Source organism: Vulpes lagopus, chromosome 16, assembly GCF_018345385.1.
Source record: "Vulpes lagopus strain Blue_001 chromosome 16, ASM1834538v1, whole genome shotgun sequence".
In the NCBI taxonomy this organism is placed as follows: Eukaryota; Metazoa; Chordata; class Mammalia; order Carnivora; family Canidae; genus Vulpes; species Vulpes lagopus.
Window position 1 is genome coordinate 34,725,318 of NC_054839.1, and position 18,140 is coordinate 34,743,457.

The 18,140-nt window shown below is 33.4% G+C and overlaps 1 protein-coding gene across 6 annotated transcripts in view; it reads right to left on the reverse strand.

Moving 5' to 3' along the window:
• Nucleotides 1-18,140, reverse strand: part of PIBF1 (progesterone immunomodulatory binding factor 1) — a 194,722-nt gene that overhangs the window by 150,673 nt on the left and 25,909 nt on the right. For all 6 annotated transcript variants that reach the window (XR_005984091.1, XM_041731278.1, XM_041731274.1 and 3 more), the window contains one exon: nt 3,525-3,658. Coding sequence is in view for 5 of the 6 variants with exons in the window: in XM_041731278.1 (XP_041587212.1) it covers nt 3,525-3,658 (134 nt within the window). In the remaining variant the exon portion in view is untranslated. The remainder of the gene's footprint in view (nt 1-3,524; nt 3,659-18,140) is intronic.

Here is an 18,140-nt window from a genome sequence, read left to right on the forward strand (position 1 = left end):
TACTACACAAGTGATAATGTGTCCTCAGTATGCCACATAAAGAGTACATGAAGTACATAAAGCCTCAGTATACAAAGAGGCATATGATGTTACTATTTCCCATGATTGGTGAAAATAACTCTGATCACCTGGTTAAGGTGGTATCTACCAAAGAATTCAAATATAAAAGTAACTTCTTGCCCTCTGAAATTAATAATCTGTGGGAAACATACTTTGAGGTTGTATAAATATTTTGTTCCCCAAAATACTTTTACCAAATGGTTTTAGTTTCCATTGATGATTCTGAATCAAATAGTATAAGGCTACAAAATGGTAATTGTAATATGCTTAAATTTTTATTGATTGGCATTCTACTGTAAAGATTCTCTTTACTATTAGTAAATAATCTGTTGACTGATCTTATTCCAGTCAACAGATTATAACTCATTATTGTTAATACTCATTTTGATACTCAAGTTGTACCATATTTAGACAGTTGAAACCCCCTCAATTAGCTACTATGGCATTGATTTGGAATTAGAGGTATCAGTATGATCTGTGATCTTACCCATAGTGTAAGCCATTTTCCCTATTCCCTCTCCATCACCTCTTTACTGAAAGGGCCTAGAAAGGATGACCAGCATCCAAATCTTAATTTCTAAATAGTATTTCCCACTAAAAGGAATCAGGACTTATCAGATAAGGGGTTGAGGCAATGAAATTAGAAAATTAGAAATTAAAACTAAACCTGAGAAAATTATGTTATGCCAGAAAGTAAGGAACTGCTTTAAAGAAAAAAAAAAAAAGATGGACACATCTTTTTAAAATTAAAAAAATTTTAAAAAGATGGACACACTTTTTAAAATACAGTATTATGCGTCTGACTTATCCATATAGATGCATTCAGATCTAATTTAATGATTTTCACTACTATATTGAATTACATTATAGAAATAAATCCTAACTCACTTCATATTCTGTTGTTGAAAAGCACCTGAATTCTTTCTAATAATGCTATGGTTAACATCCACTTACCTGTTTCTTTTTGCACATTTGTAAGAATTTATCAGGGACATAAAAGTGATCCCTCACCCCTGCCAGTTTACTTTATATATTTGTAACCAGAACATGTCTTTATTCATTCTATTGAGTGAACCAGAGCGTTTGGTTTGAGCCCCTCTTGCTTGTTTTTCTGTTCTATTTCTAGCACATAAAGATGCTTATCACGTTTTTGATCAGGGCTATGTTATCCCTTCCTAGGTTTTTATTATAGAAAATAAAACACACACACACACACACACACACACACACACACATATATATATATAAATAGAGATGATAAAATGAACACTCTGCTCTCTTCACCTGGCTTCAATAATTCCCAACTCATGACTCATCTTCATTCATTTATCCTTCATTCATGGCCATGCTGATTATTCTGGTGATTAGGCTTTTTCGTTTTTTCTTTTTCACATTTTACCTTTTATTGCCACAGATTTATAGTAGCAGAGAGGACATCAAAACACCAACTCAAAATATAATCTTACCATCACAATTTACTTACTTTTGAAATGATTCTAATGAAATCCAGCTTTATTCAAGAGCCACAGATTTTGAGCTCCAATAATTATATTTTGACATTAATACATACATAACAGTATGTATTACATGTCAGTCATGCTGGTAGTAGGAATACCAATCTGCTTTTTGAAATTTACTTATGTTGTTATTTAATTTTTAAAGTGTCCATTCCTTTAATTATTTTATTTATCAACATTATTCTGTAATATTTTAATAATATTTTATATTTTATAATATTAAATATGTAATATATATTATTTCATATTCATATTTTATAATTACAAGCTATATTTTATAATTATCTATATTATCTACTTATACATTATTATACATAAAACACATTATATGTTAACACATTTATATATTATAAATTAATGTTAATATTAATTATAATATAGTACAATTATGATAATATATTAACACAACACATTAGACATAATATGTATGTAATAATATTACAACATAATATTAATTATATTATATGCCATATATAATTAATATAAATATTTAATAAATATTAAGTGACTACTATATTTCAAGAATCATTTTAGGTGCAGGTACTGACAACAGTGAACAATTAGAATAATGTCTCTATAAATACTTTCATAAATATTTCTTTATTGATCTTTGTTTTTATAGTACATTTATTGGTATTAGTGCCCTCTAATAGATGACAAAACTCTGGCTTAGAATGCTAAGAGATGTACCTAGGGACACACAGCTAAGTAGTGGCTCATTAATGTTCAGACAATAGAAAAGTTACATTCCAGTAAAGGGAAAATTCTTTGCTACTTAGTAGCACTGGGAAATGTTCTCAGAAAGTATTATTTTTTCAAAGTGTGTATGCCCTTTGTCAGAAAGGAAAAGCTAAAAAAAACTTCAGATAAAACTGAAGTATTTAAATTGATTCCATAAAACAAAAATAATCATCAAGTGAGATTTAAAAAATATTTACACACATGGGACTTTACTGGGTCTCTACCTTCTAAGACATTACATTTTAAAAGAGAGCAGCAATTTCCAAATAAAATAAAAGCTGATATAAAAAATACAATCTAAACCCAATAAACTGCCAAAACCACATGCTTTTTGTGCTATGCAGAATAAGGTATATGTCAAGAGAATGAAAAGACAAGCCATAGACTGGGAGAAAATATTTGCTAAAGACATATCTGATAAGGACTATTATCCAAAATATACAAAGTATCTTAGAACTCAACAGTAAGAAAACAAATAACCCAATTAAAAAATGAGCCAAAGACCTTAACAGACACCTCACCAAGGATATACAGATTGCAAATAAGCACATGAAAAGATTATCCATATCATATGTCATCAGAAAAATGCAAATTAAAACAACAGTGAAATACCCCTACACAGTTATTGGAATGGCCAAAATCCAGAATGCCAAAAACTAGCAAAGACGCAGAACAATAGGAATTCTTGTTCACTGCTGGTAGAAATATGAATGGTACTGCCACTTTGGGACAGGAAGTTTGGTGGTTTCCTACAAAACTAAAATATTCTTACCATACAATTGTGCTCCTTGGTATTTACCCAAAGAAGCTGAAACTTATGTCCATACAAAAACCTGCACATGGATGTTTATAGCCGCCTTACATGTAACTGCTAAAACTTGAAAGCAACCAAGATATCCTTCATTAGGGGAATGGATACATAAATGGTGGAATATCCAGACAATGAAATATTCAGCACCAAAAAGAAATGAGCTATCAAGTCATGAAAAGACGGGAGAGGAAATTTAAATGTACATCACTAAGTGAAGAATCTTAAAAGGTTCCATACTGTACGATTCCAAATATATGAAATTCTGGAAAAGTCAAAACTATGGACACAGAAAAAGAGTAAGATACAAAGTGGAATTAATGATTTGACAGTAAAAATTCAGGTGATTTTGATGCATGTAAAAAAGGAGAATGACAATAGCCATCTTAACAGCTTACCTTTTGACTTTATCATAGTTTTCTTGGCGGTAGTCACCTTGCTGAATTAACTGTTTTGTGTCTGCTAATTCTAACACCAAACGTTGACATCTAATTTGAAGCTCAGAGTAATTTCTTCGATCATCCTCATAAGTCTAAAAATCAAAACAATAATAAAAAATTTCAAGCTAAACATGGTTGACCAAACTCTTTATTGAATTCTTATGTTATGCTGCGAATATCCTTATAATTAAAAAAAAATTCAATTCTTCTGTGTAGTAATTTTCCCTACTTGAAGATAGACGATCTTAAACTGCCAATAGTTTGTAAGTTCCTTTGTTTAAAACTTGAGTTCTTTTTTTCATAGAAAAAATAGGGCAAGTATGCTTTGGTTACTAGAATAATACATAAAATGACCAATAATGTTAAACAGCTTTTTTGTTTGAGTAACTATTACATGACAAAGACACAGAAATGAATAAAGCAAAGCCTCAGTTCTTGAGGAGTTCACAACTTAAGAAATGAAGGGCCATTTGAATATCAAATATCCAAAAGTTACTCAATAATCATGCAGTTTCAGTTGTGGTGTTCAGCAGAAAAGTAATTCTGTGGTACTTGGAACAATATTTCTCCATTGATCTTCCTTCCACTCACCAGACCAGTAGAAAGGGATTACAGAGATATGGGGGAAGGGTAGAGGGAAAATTGTCAAAAACCACAACCTGGCCTCACTTACCACAAACTTTATTTCTTACCATTTCTCATGTTCATACGTGGCATCCCTAAAGATCTTAAGTTCTTTAACATACCATGCTTCCTCTACCTTGTTCTCACTGCCTGAATAGCTGTGTATTATCTGAATAGTTGCTTACCATGAGATTAGTTTTCTATACACCTCACCAGAGTATAAACATCTTAAGGGCAGGGACTTTGTCTTATTCACCACTGGATCTCTATCATTTTATACGGTACTTGGTATACACAGGAAGAATCAATAAATGCTTCTGAATAAATAAGGAGCAAATAAATATGGGAATTGGGAGGAAAAACAGGACACAGGGACAGAGTTCCTCCTTATTTCTGCCTTTTGGACTCATCAGATCTTACAAGCAACTGTCAACTTCACCCTTAGAACCTGTCATGTTAAATACATCCTGTTCCAAGTCATTCTTTCTTTAGTAGCAGACCAGGTAAGTGTGGCCACATTCATTCCATAAATACTGACCGAATTATTTCTACCTGACTGATCTTTGATTAGAAATACTGTAGATACAAAGATAAGATACTGTTTTTGTCTTTTTTAAACTATTAAACATAACTTTGAAATGCTGGCTCCCAAATTTCTATCCAAGGGCTGTGTGAGAAATTCAATTATAGAAAAACTACACACACATACTGGTATAATATTATTTTGGTATAATATTATGTTCTACTGAGCATTTCCTCATAAGAATGGAATGTTACTATAGTATTAATTACAGGATCATAACTGAGGATACTCTATCACCTGCCCAAAGGATCATCACATACTCGTTTCAGGCCTAAATCCCAGAAGACACTTTAGTTCCCCCCGAAGAATGCTTTACCTTTCTAAATACTACTAATCATGTAACAGTTTTGGAGCAGTGTATAGTGTTATAGTTGGGAAAGCAAGCTCCAGAATCAACTGTCTAGAGTAGAATTATCTGCAGTAAGACTTTGGGCAGGTTTACCTTTCAATATTCAGTGTCCTTATCTACCTCACAGAGTACTGATCATATCAAGTAATACATGTAAAGTGCTTATAAAAATTCCCAAGACATAGTAAATAATCATTAACTATAAATTAGTATCATAATGCTTCTTCTTTACTTTGGCTTCTAGAGAGATTATAGAACCAAACTGATAGCTCAACTTTAATAACTGCACAAAGACCGAGAAAGAATCCTGGGGCATATAAATACTTAAAAGGTGGCCACAAAATAAAGAGCATAAGGCACACAAAGCAGTATTAACAGAATCAAAGGGTAAGGTGGGGGTGTGTGTTGCAAATATCTGCAGAAGAAAGTGCTGTGGGGAGACAAGTAGTCAGTGGTACTGAGTACTACCAAGAAAAAAAATCCAGTAAATAAATGCATTAAGTATTCAGGGGTATGGATGGAAAAGACTGACACAGACTAAATAAAGCAAATATATCTGAATACTCATCTCAATGTGTCCTTGTTTTGTGCTATTTTATATGTATTCTATCACTTTTTACTTACTGTTATGACTGGGTATAAATATTACCCACATTTTTACAGATGAGGAAACCGGGGTTTAGAGACGATAGAAGTCTCAAAACTCATCAACAGCAGCGTAAAGGACTCCAATCGAACGTTGTCAAACACCAAACCTGCAGGCAACCCTCTCTTTAATTAAAATATAAAAGTGAGAAAGTACAGTAGCTAGAAAACAGGGATAAATGAAGGTTTTTAAAAGATAAGGTAAGCTTGAAAATGTTTAAATATTAGTGGGGAAGAATGAATAGCAAAAGAAAGATGGACACTGGAGAAAAGAGGCATATGTAGGAGGCCCTAAGAAGGCCACAGGGAATAGGATCCAGAGCTCGAATATAGGGATTAGTTTTAGATCAGCAGACATGCTCATTGTGGCAGGCTTTTTTCCAGCTGATAGAGAATTAAAAACTTGAATTTGATATCCTTACATAACTCTTATCAATTTGTTAAAAGCCACAGAATTACTCATCACCCTAACACTTCATATATTTATATTACCCACTTGGTTCCTAAAAAATGATTTTTCCATTCCTTGAAAGCAAGACTCCTCCTGCTATAAACAGTTAAGAACAAACAAAACAGAGTGAGTACAGATGTAATAAATTTGTTATGTTTTGTGGCAGAAAACTGTGGGGGTTCTCATCTGAGGACTTCCAATTTCTCTATGAAATGAAATACCAAGTCATCTGCTGAGAGTGGAAAGCTGGAGATGTGAGGAGAGTGGTGAATGTCTAAAATAGCTGTGAGAAGTGAGAGGACCAGGAAAAACAGAATTGCAGCACAACTGTGTGTTAAGGTAATGATAAACTTGTGTACTTGTTATTGCCTGTGATTTTTTTTTTTTTAATCCAGTAGGGCTCAGTTGGAAAATGAAGAGTTAAGATTTTGTCAGGTGGGTTTGATAAAAAGACAGGTGGAAAGAAGAGAATCTTGGCAAGAGAAAGGTTTAAGACTGATAATATGATGAAGTAAGAAAATAAAATTAGGAACGGATTGATAAATTATATGAATTGGAAATTCTGTTAAAGATTAGTTGGAAGCAAAGGATCAAGAAACATGAAATAGAGGAAGTAGTATGTTCAGTGATCAACCTGAATTGTTAACTTCAGAAGTAATGAGTTCTGGGTGACAAGGAATAGAATATGGGCCATGAGATTGAGTGCTAAAGTGGAAAAGAGTCAATCACTGAAGTTGAGAAAATCAATAAAATGCCAAGGCCATGTGGTTATGGATAAATCATAGAAGCAACTCAGGCAGGAGCAAAGGTTCCGCTAAATAAAGAAGAATATCCCTTGGTGGTCTGCAAATGAGGAAGGTTGAGGTGTGGTAGCCAGATGACACGAATGCCCAAAGAAGCAGGGGTTTTTGTGAGAGTAGAAGTGCCAATATCTAAAATTATAAAGACTTAGAGAAGACATCAGAAACTGGCCCTAAAATACTTAGGACATAGAGTCCTGGTCCAGAGACTGGTCCTGGTCCAATTCCATGGGAGCTATATAAACTTTCTTTAAATATAAACACCATATGACCAAGTATAAACAGAGGTTCAGTATAGGTAGGAATGTATATATTCTAACAATACTTTCTTTATGACCTTTCAACAGAAAAATTTCCCCTTAAAATTAATACTTTATATTTTGAAAAAATCCATTTCACTTAGTAGTAACAAGTAAAATAGGTTAAAGTATAACACTGGAAAATAAGAAAAGTAACATCTTCCTTTGAAATGAATGAAACCCCATGACTGTGTACAACTTCCAGGTTAAGGCTAAAGAGAAGAGAAAAGATTACTTTGTATTATCCCTATAGATGCTTCCCTGTTTTGAACTCAAGATCAACTTATTTGGGAAGATTCACACCCCAAACACGATTTTGACGTTTGTCCTTTATTTTGTCATAGCATCTGGTTCTTTCTGTCAGAAAATGTACCACATGTGCTGTGAGCAGCCATTACTTACTCAAGGTTTTCTATAATCCTAGTACCTAGCTAGCATTCCACCTATTACATCAAGATTTGTAATTAATGTCTGTGGAAAAGAAGGAGCAAAAGGGGACATTAAATTGACTAAAACAAATGAAGTAAACTTAACCTTTTCAAACATAAAGGGATACACATAAAATTTCCAGTCACCAGCCCTAACAGCAAATTTCTACCTAACAATGAACAAGTTAACAGCAAGTCTCAATTTCAACTTTCTTTTTTTTTAATATTTTATTTATTTATTCATGAGAGACTGAGAGAGAGAGAGAGAGAGAGAGTGAGTGAGTCAGAGACACAAGCAGAGGGAGAAGCAGGCCCCATGCAGGGAGCCTGATGTGGGACTTGATCCAGGGTCTCCAGGATCACACCCTGGGCTGAAGGCGGTGCTAAACCACTGAGCCACCCGGGCTGCCCCCTCAACTTTCTTTTGTAATAAAGAAAATTACATGGGGAAAATAAGGACAATCCAAGTCACTGAGAAGATTTTAAATGTCCAGTTTTCTACATATCTAGAATGGAAATGACGTTGACTGCCAGGGTTAATGTTAACTTTTCCATCTCTTAAATTATTCATATGAGGAAATAATAGCAGACTATCTCCAGTCTGAAAAAAGTAAATCTGTTATTGTAATTGCATTTTTTCTTGTATTGCCTATAAACCTCATCTTTCCCCACATCCACCTAGAACCCGGTGTTCCTTGAAGATCTGCTTTATCTCTGTACATCCAGTAACCCTGACATAGTGGTTGCACTGGACATGTTTGCAAAAGTAACTACTGTTGAAATATAAATGGACTATGCTGCATTAGCATTTAAAATAACTAACTTCAGCTGTAAGAAAAAGTGACTTTAAAAATTAAGTATTTCAAACATTATCAGTTTTCCAACTGAAATTAAAGAATACTATCATAAGTCTGCAAATAAAATATGTCATCTGAAACAATGGTAACTGTGCAACATATATGCAGAATTTTCTCAAAGATTTTGAGAAAGATAGCATGAAAGGGGCTTTTTATTCTTGCTTATGGTGATGGGTGTGTTCACTTTGTGAAAATTCAAATAAGACTTCTTTATGTACATTATATAGTTTTAAAATGTGAAACAGCTTTCAACTAGGAAAATGTTAACTGGGGAGAAGTTCTGCAGGGGTACTCATAATAGGAATGGAAAGGGGGAGATGTGATAATCACATCAAAGTGTAAAGAGAGCAGAATGAAAGTGGGTAGTGAAGAGACACTTTTTTACTCTATATTTCTCTACAGTTTGACTGACATAAGCTGAAAATTCTACATTATACATTGTTTTGGCAAAGTATTCAACTATTAGAACCTTTGTATTTATAAGATATACTAGAGATAATCTACTACAATCTTCTTATTTTGAAGATCAGAACCTTAAAGCCTAGAGGGGTTAGATAATGTGTCCAGGAATCCAGGCCAGGGCTAGTAGAGATAGAACCAGACAGAATCCAGGTTCTCGAATTCATACACAGTTCATGCTTTTCTTAATTTCAAGTTCCTGTGTTTTGAAGAATCAATTCTATGGAAACTATAAAACCATTGGTAGAAGTTTTAACATTATTTACTGTTCAAATTCAGAGTGTTAAAAACATTTTAATTGCAAATTTTATGGGTTCAAATATGGCACATGCATAAATCACAATTAATTTTGGGCTCCTTTCCTTTAAAACAATTATTACAGTTATTCCTTAAATACATAATAAGAAAAACCATTTGAGAAAACAACATTGAATCTAAATGCTTTCTACAAAAAGTTAAAAAAGTATTCAAAGATGCAATTAAATAGGCATATTTTAAACAGCAGCTGTGTAAACCAAAAGGCAATTACTTTAGGTATAATGGATTTCTAAGCATCATTTAAATCTTTCGTCTCTCACACCATGTAAACTGAGAAGAGAGTGGTAACCTATGTGTCAAAATAAATTTTTAATAAATGAGGTGATCTCCTGCCTGTGGGGAGATAGGGCAGCTAAGGAAATTGGAAAGGTGATACAGTGACATTTACCTTTCGGTCAATGGTTCAAATCAGAAGCCGTTTACATTGGATGGCAGTTCAGTGAATGAGAAGAAATGGCATGGTTAGCTATTCTGGGAAAGTAAGAATTCACCCCTCAGAATTTTCACAAGTTTCACATTATCTATAATCTAGTCCAAGCAACTACATACAGAGAAGGACAAGAAACCTAATTAACCTTTGATTGCTGTAGACTGACCTTTAAGTAATAACAGAGTCTGTTGCTGCCAAAGACTATTCTTCATTGTTGTTAAGATCCTCAAGAAATATTATTTAAAATTTGTTTACTTCTCCTAAAGTCTTAAAAAAAAAAAAGTTAAGACAAAACTACACTATTACAAGTCTACTGTTGGTTAAAAAAGAAAAACAAGAAAATTTTATTTTTTTTTTGTATTACATGATAATTTTCAGTAGTATCTATTTCAGTCAGTTAATGTGAATCCAAATATAAAAGTTTAACCTTTTCTAAAAGGCAAAATTAAAAAATTTAGAGGACTGAAAAAAAAATTTAGAGGAATGAAGAAAGGTAACTTTCATTAAGTGTGGTAGACATTAGAGAACCCAGAAATGGACCCTCAACTCTGTGGTCAACTAATCTTCAACGAAGGAAACAATATCTAATGGCAAAGAGAGTCTCCTCAACAAATGGTATTGGGAAAATTGTACAGCCATATGCAAGAGAATGAAACTTATACCATAAGCAAAAATAAATTAAAAATGGATGAAAGACCTAAATGTGAGACAGGAAGGAATCCATCAAAATCTTAGAGGAGAACACAGGGAGCAACCTTTTTGACCTTGGTTGGCTACAGAAACTTCTTCCTAGACACGTCTCCAGAGGCATGGGAAACAAAAGCAAAAATGAACTACTGGGACTTTGTCAAGACAAAAAGCTTTTTGTACAGTGAGGGAAACAATCAACAGAACTAAGCGGCAACTGATGGAATGGGAGGAGGTATCTGCAAATGACATGTAAGATAAAGGGCTAGTATTCAAAATCCATAAATAATTTATCAAACTCAAACATCCAAAAAATAATAAATATAGTCAAGAAATGGGCAGAAGACATGAACAGACATTTCTCCAAACAAGACCTACCAATGGCTAACAGACACATGAAAAAATGCACAACATCACTTATCATCAGAGACATACAAATCAAAACCACAATGAGATACCACCTCACACCTGTCCGAATGGCTAAAATTAACAACTCAGGAATCAACAGGTGTTGGCAAGGATGCAGAGAAAGGGGAACCCTCTTATGTTGCTGGTAGGAATGCAAATTGGTACAGCCACTCTGGAGAACAGTATGGAAGTTCCTCAGAAAGTTAAAAATAGAACTGTCCTACAACCCAGCAATTGTACTATTAGGTATTTATTCAAAGGATACAAAAACTGTGATTCGAAGGGGCACATGCACCCCAATGCGTATAGCAGCAATGTCCACAATAGTCATAATGTGGAAAGAGCCCAGATGTTCAATGACAGATGAATAAAGAAGATGTGATACACACACACACACACACACACACACACACACACAGTGGAGTATTACTCAGCCATCAAAAAGAATCAAATCTTGCCATCTGCAATGAAATGCATAGAATTAGAGCATATTATGCTAAACGAAATAAGTCACTCAGAGCAAGACAAATACATGATTTTACTCATGTGGGATTTAAGAAACAAAACAGATGAGCATAGAGAAGGGAAGTAAAAATAAAATAAGATAAAACCAGAGAGAGGCATATCATAAGAGACTCTTAACTATAGGGAACAAACAGAGTGGTTGGAAAGGAGATGGGAGGAGGGATGGGGTAACTGAGTGATAAGGATTAAGGAGGGTACTTGACGTAATAAGCACTGGGTGTTATATGCAACTGATGAATAATTAAATTCTACTCCTGAAACTAATAATGCACTATATGTTAACTAACTTGAATTTAAATAAAATTAAAAAGGTGGTGGACATTAGATTGGGATAAAGAGATATGGATTCACCTATGGATTCACCTTTGTCTCTGCTCTGAACTGTTCAAGAAAGTCAGCTTCTCTGAGTTTTAACTGCTGCCTCTGCAAAGTGAGTACACTAACTTATTCAATGTCTCATTTATTTTTATGTGCCTACTACTGTAGTACACATTATATTACTATTATTCATAACTAGCTTGTGGATCTAGCAGAACCCTCCACTGCTGAACAAAATGTTGTGTTGGGATGCAATTTTTATGGTTTACATTTTATTCAGCAAACTACTGAAATAAATTTGAAATATTGTTCTTTCAGTAGGTATTGACCCAAATACAAATGAACCAAACAAATTTAAGTCCTAACATTTTAAATGAGACCAAGTTGCTAAATTATCTTTAAAATCTCACTTATTATTTAAAGAATTTAAGTATATCAATGTAAGAAAATATAGCTTCATGTGCCTTTCAAGTGATTTAGATAAGCATTAGAAGTATAAACAGATGTGGATAAGAAGGATAAAACATTAAAGTCGATTCACCCAATTTACAGTTAGGTTCAAATAACTGTTTTAGCTCTTGAAGCAAATGAGGAAGTATGGTGAACAAAAGGTGACTTAACAATGGCAAAAGAATGTCATTTTTGTTTTACTGGTAAATTAATTTGATAATATTTAAAATATTTTTATGCTTTAAACACACACAAGCACAATTTTATATAAATGAAATATATATATATTAGAATTACCATACACACTGACAGGTTTAAGAGCAGGAGTTTTATAATTTTTTATTTCTTTCCTCCCTCTTTGAACCACAGCCCATATTACTCATATTAAGTAATACATATCTTTATACTTCTCCATATGAGTTTATATACCCATGCATACACACAAATGGAAGGAGGGGGTTGTTGGTCATTCTTTATCTATCCTGATCAAAAAAAAAAAAAAAAAAAAAAAAAGAATCCAGTCTTAAGCAAATGACTCTTGGTTTCTGTTCAGGTCATGAACAATGCCTGTACAATATTCCGTGGTATAGCTTGTATCATAGTTTATGCAACCATTTCCTTGCTGTTGTATTGATGGGCATTTATTTTCTTTCTAGTCCATGCTTCCTCCTTTCAAAGCCTGTTGCCAGAAACAGTGCTGTAGTAAACCTCCTTGTACCAATATCCATATACACTAGTATTTTGCTCTATGGGACAGAGTCTCAGTAGTGAGGTTGCTGTGTTGAAGGACACTTACTTTCCATTTCAAATGAGGTTGCTAGATTTCTTTTTTTTTTTTTAATTTTATTTATTTTGAGAGAGGGAGAAGCAGACTCCCTGCTGAGTGCAGAGCTTGACTAAGGCTTGATCCCAGGATCCTGAGATCATGACCTGAGTTCAGTGAAGTCAGATGCTTAACTGACTGAGCCACTCAGGCGTCCCCACTAGATTTCTTTCCAAAACACTGCAACAGTTCACTTTTCCACCAACAATATGTATTTTTTTCCTTAGAAAATCTTTCCATATTAGATCTTTCCCATTTTTGTCAACCTGAATTCTCACTGTTACTTTAATTGTATTTTCCCAAATGCTAGCTAGTTTGAGCATCTGGCTATTTGGATATATATTTTTTTGTGAAATGCCCACTTATAGTCTTTGCCTATGTTTCTTTGAGGTTGTCTTTTTGCTGTTAATTTATAAGAGCTTCAAATAATGCTAATATTAGCTTTTGATCATCTGAACTCCAATGTTTTCCCCCAAATGCATACTTTATATATTGAACTTTGCCTGTGTTTTCTTTTTCTTTTTCTTTTGGGGGGGGGGCTTTTTCTGTTAAAGCTTTTTGTTTCCATCTTGGCTGAGGTTACCCCAACCTATAGGACAGCACTACCCTACAGAACATTTCTGCAATGATGAAAATCTACATCTCTACCATCCAATATGGTAGTCACTAGCCACCTGTAGCTATTAAGATTGAGGAACTGAATTTTAATAAACTTAAACTTACATGGAAATAGCCACATGTGGCTGTGACTACTCTCCTGGACAAGGATAGTATCCAGAACTTAGCTACTGACAGTTCAGTCCATGAGCTGGCACAGGCTAAGGAACACTAGTAACATCTGGCAACGTGCTGCAAACAGTCTTAGGCCTTATCCCAGAACTACTATGTCATTTCATTTTAATAAGATCCCCAGGTGCTTTGTATTTACATTAGAGAAGCACTAATAACCATTAAATTAGGAATTCTTAAAACTTTTTGTGACATGGATCCCACTGGCAATCTGGGGAGGCCTGTGAACTCTTTCTGAGACTAATAATCCAATATATAGAAGTATGAAAGAAACAAGTTACACTGAAATAAAAATACAAAAGTACTTTAAAAAGTTATATATATCCCTCTTGTTTTCATTAAAGAAAAACTCAGTGAAGGGCTTAATAACTACAATAACATTGAAGTAGGGATGAGCATAATTCTAAACATACACGCAGTAACTACACTGTGATGAAAAACTACACCTGATTTCTAATGTTGACCAGAGAGTCATAGGTAGTGGCAGTCATACTGTGGTTTCTGCCCATATCTGTTATTGGAGAAAGTGTTAGATTTCATTTAGAAGTGAAAATAATTTTTTCTCCATATGACCTAGAGGTGTGTTGACCCTAAGAATCTGTTTTATTGTTCAAGTAAAGGCTTAGAATTTCCTCTAAAAATTTTAATCCAATGGAATGAGGATTTGTGTATGGTATAAAATGTGAGGATAAACTTTTTTTTTTTTTTAAATAGGTGAATATCCACTTGTGCTAGCATCCTTACACTAAATAACTATTCTTTTTCAATTGAACTGAACTACCACTAATTGTGGTACATATTTAGATCTCGTTCTACATTCTGTTCCACTAGTTTGTCTGTTTCTATGCCAGGATCCCATTTTGTTGATATATTAGTTGTGAAGTGTATAGTGGGATCTTGGTTGGACCAGCACCTCACCTTTCCTCACCTCTAATCCCCACCCCCCCCCCCATTTCCTTGGCAATTCGAGACATTTATTTTTCCACAGAGACTAAACTAATTTATCTAATCCCAATCCTTGTACAAAACTTCTCTCCATCAAAAAATTAAAAACAAGAACAAGAAAAGTAGGGATCCCTGGGTGGCGCAGCGGTTTGGCGCCTGCCTTTGGCCCAGGGCGCGATCCTGGAGACCCGGGATCGAATCCCACGTCGGGCTCCCGGTGCATGGAGCCTGCTTCTCCCTCTGCCTGCTTCTCCCTCTGCCTGCTTCTCCCTCTGCCTGTGTCTCTGCCTCTCTCTCTCTCTCACTGTGTGCCTATCATAAATAAATAAAAATTAAAAAAAAAAAAAAGAACAAGAAAAGTATTAGGATATAAAATAACTTTGATTAATATATTAATACAGAAAAAATTGATAGCTTTTTCCTTGTTGTCCTCCTCAAATATGGAGCTTCCAAGTTCAACACTAAGACTTTATAGTTTTCTTCCTGATGTGCATTACTTTCCTTATGAAATATTTTTCTTCTATGTCCCTCTATAGCAGTTAGTGAGCAGTTATTTTTCTAAGCCTAGAGAAATGCTACTGATTATAGATATATCTTTTATTTAGTCATAATATCAAATTTCTGCATTAATTTTAGCTGTTTTTCTAAAACAGAAAAAAAATTGTATGAACAGTTTTTTTTCTTCTTAGGGTGTCTGCTAAGGCCCTCCAAGACCATGTTAGTTAATAATGAGCAATCCAGTCTGTATCTGATTACTGTTTTAACAGGAAGAGGCTTTATTGTTTTCCCATTTAGGATAAAAATTTTTTGGTGAACATTTTGTTTGTAGCTATTTAAATATTTTTAATAGGAGTAGTCGCTAAATTTTATCATCTACGAATACAATCATATGGTTTTTCTCCTTCAACTTGTTGATATAATGCATTATCCTTTCTATTCTAGAACATACTTTAATGATAAAGTATTATTCTTTTGCTACAATGCTAGAATTCACTTTTGAACATTTTATTTAGAATTTTTGCATGTGTAGTAATAAGTCAAACTGATCTGTAGATTTGTTTTGCTTTTGCACTATCTTTCTCAGAGCTTCCCATCTTTTTCAATAGTTTGGTGTAGTTTAATTAACTATAATCAGCTCTCCTTGTGGAAATCAGCTGTGAACACATCTGGGTAATCCATCTGTGAATCTAGTAACTTCATCAGTAGTACATCTTTACTCACTTTATAATACCTCTCTGGTTATTTTTCTATTTAAGTTCTCCACTTCTGTCAGTTTCAGTCATCTATATTTTGTTGGGACATTTCACTTTCCTTTCAATTTTCAAGCTTATTACCATAGAGCTATATTTCCTTAACATCTCTAATAATTCCATGCTCCTTATTTTTATTGCTTCTTTTCCTGCTTTCTTAAAGTAACTACTGCATGTCTTTATTTTTCATCTTTCTAAGTACAGGCATTTTAAGGCTATAGATTTTCCTCTGGCACAGATTTAAATGTCTCAAGGATTTTGATATAACATGTTCTCATTTTCTTTGCTTTCTTGTCTATTTTTATTTTCTTTTTGATCTAAAAGATATATTTCTTAATTTCTCAGTAAATCTATTTCCCCTCACCTTTTAATTATCTCTAGTTTTACTAAGTAACTATAAAATCTGTATTTAAAGATTTATTATGGGGTATCTAGGTGGCTCAGTTGGTTAACCATCCGACTCTTGATTTCTGCTCAGGGTCATGAGATTAAGCCCCATATCAAGCTCTGAGCTAAGTGTGGAGCCTGCCTAAGAATCTTTCTCTCCTTGCATCCTCCCCACGCTCCCTGTGTGCTCAAACTCCCTCTCCTTCTCTTAAAAAAAAAATTGCTATTGAACTATGTGGTCAAATTTATACATGATTGTTTTGGAAACTTCCCATTGGCATATTAAAAATATTCTCTAGTTAAAGAATGTTAAACTTTGTATATATCAACTAATCAAAATTATTCACTGAATTAGTTCTTCTAGTCCTTACTTTTTTAATCTATTAAATCCATCCAATTCAGAAGGAATTAGAATATTAACTTTCCCAGCATCATTACAATTTGTCACTTGATATATAGAAGTTGGTGATTATATCTGGATACAAGCTGAGGTAAGGTCTCTCATGAGTCGTTTTCCCCTGTCATAGTATGATGATATACGATCTTGGCCATGGGGTTCAAATTGTATCTGCCACATTAGAAACCTAGGCTGTTTATTAGAATTGAGATTCTAGTTCTATTTTGGACCAAAAGAACCTATGGAGGTATCCATAAATCTAAATTTGAAGAAGTGCTTATTTATTTTAAATTTAATATAAAGAGACAAACTATTATTGTTTACTAATGAATTTGTTAGATGTTATAGGAAAATTATAACTGATAAATATCATCATAAACATGAAACTTAAAGAGGAATTTAAAATTTATCAGTTAGGTAGGCTAAAAAAGAAATTTTAGAAAACAGTTAATATCCTTGAAATATAAAAACCTGAATAACAAATACGTGTCATACCTCATTTTCATAGTTAAAATCAACTGGATTACTCACATATGAATACCTGAGATGAGCCTCAAGGTAATCTTGCAGAATTTTTCTCAACAAACATAACTACGTTCCTAAACAAGGAAGTTAACTTAAACAAAACACTCTTCTTGCTTCCTAGTTACCAAAGTTCTCAAAAGAAAAAAAATTTCACCATTTCCTCATGAAACTTTATAGCTTCATTAAGGGTAAACACATTAATGCCTTACATAGCACCGTTAACATTTCTTTTCTTTTGAAATGAAAGAAATATACTGAAATAATTCCACAATAGCAAAACAGCTACATGCAGTTTAGCTACATAATTGGACCAAAATTCTGACCTGCTATAAAGAGACTTCATAAATAGAAATTAAAAGTACAGTATTTATGAAAACACTAAGTATCATACACAAGCTTATCCACATTATACTCAAAATATGCTAAAATTAGACTAATTATTGATACTTATAAACAAACTCTAAGCTTGGAGTAGAAGATGAGCCCTACTTTCCAATGTTAGTATCTAGATACTGTTTCCAAATTTAATTGCAGATGTGGAAAAAAATTATAAAAAACGATCCCAGAAATCCACTAAAATTGGCACTTTAGGAAAAATGACTTCTTTTTTAAAGATTAAAAATAACTTACTACTAAATTTCTAAAGTAGTTTTCATGTCATATCTGCCATGAATCAGATTATAAAAACAAAAAAAGAAGCAATTGCATACTCATGAGGCTTTAACATCTAAATATTTTTGTTAGGTATAATCATGAAATCACTGTAATAATTGAGACACCCTTGATCTGAAAAATACAAGTTATGCCAGACAAGTTTGCTTTTATAA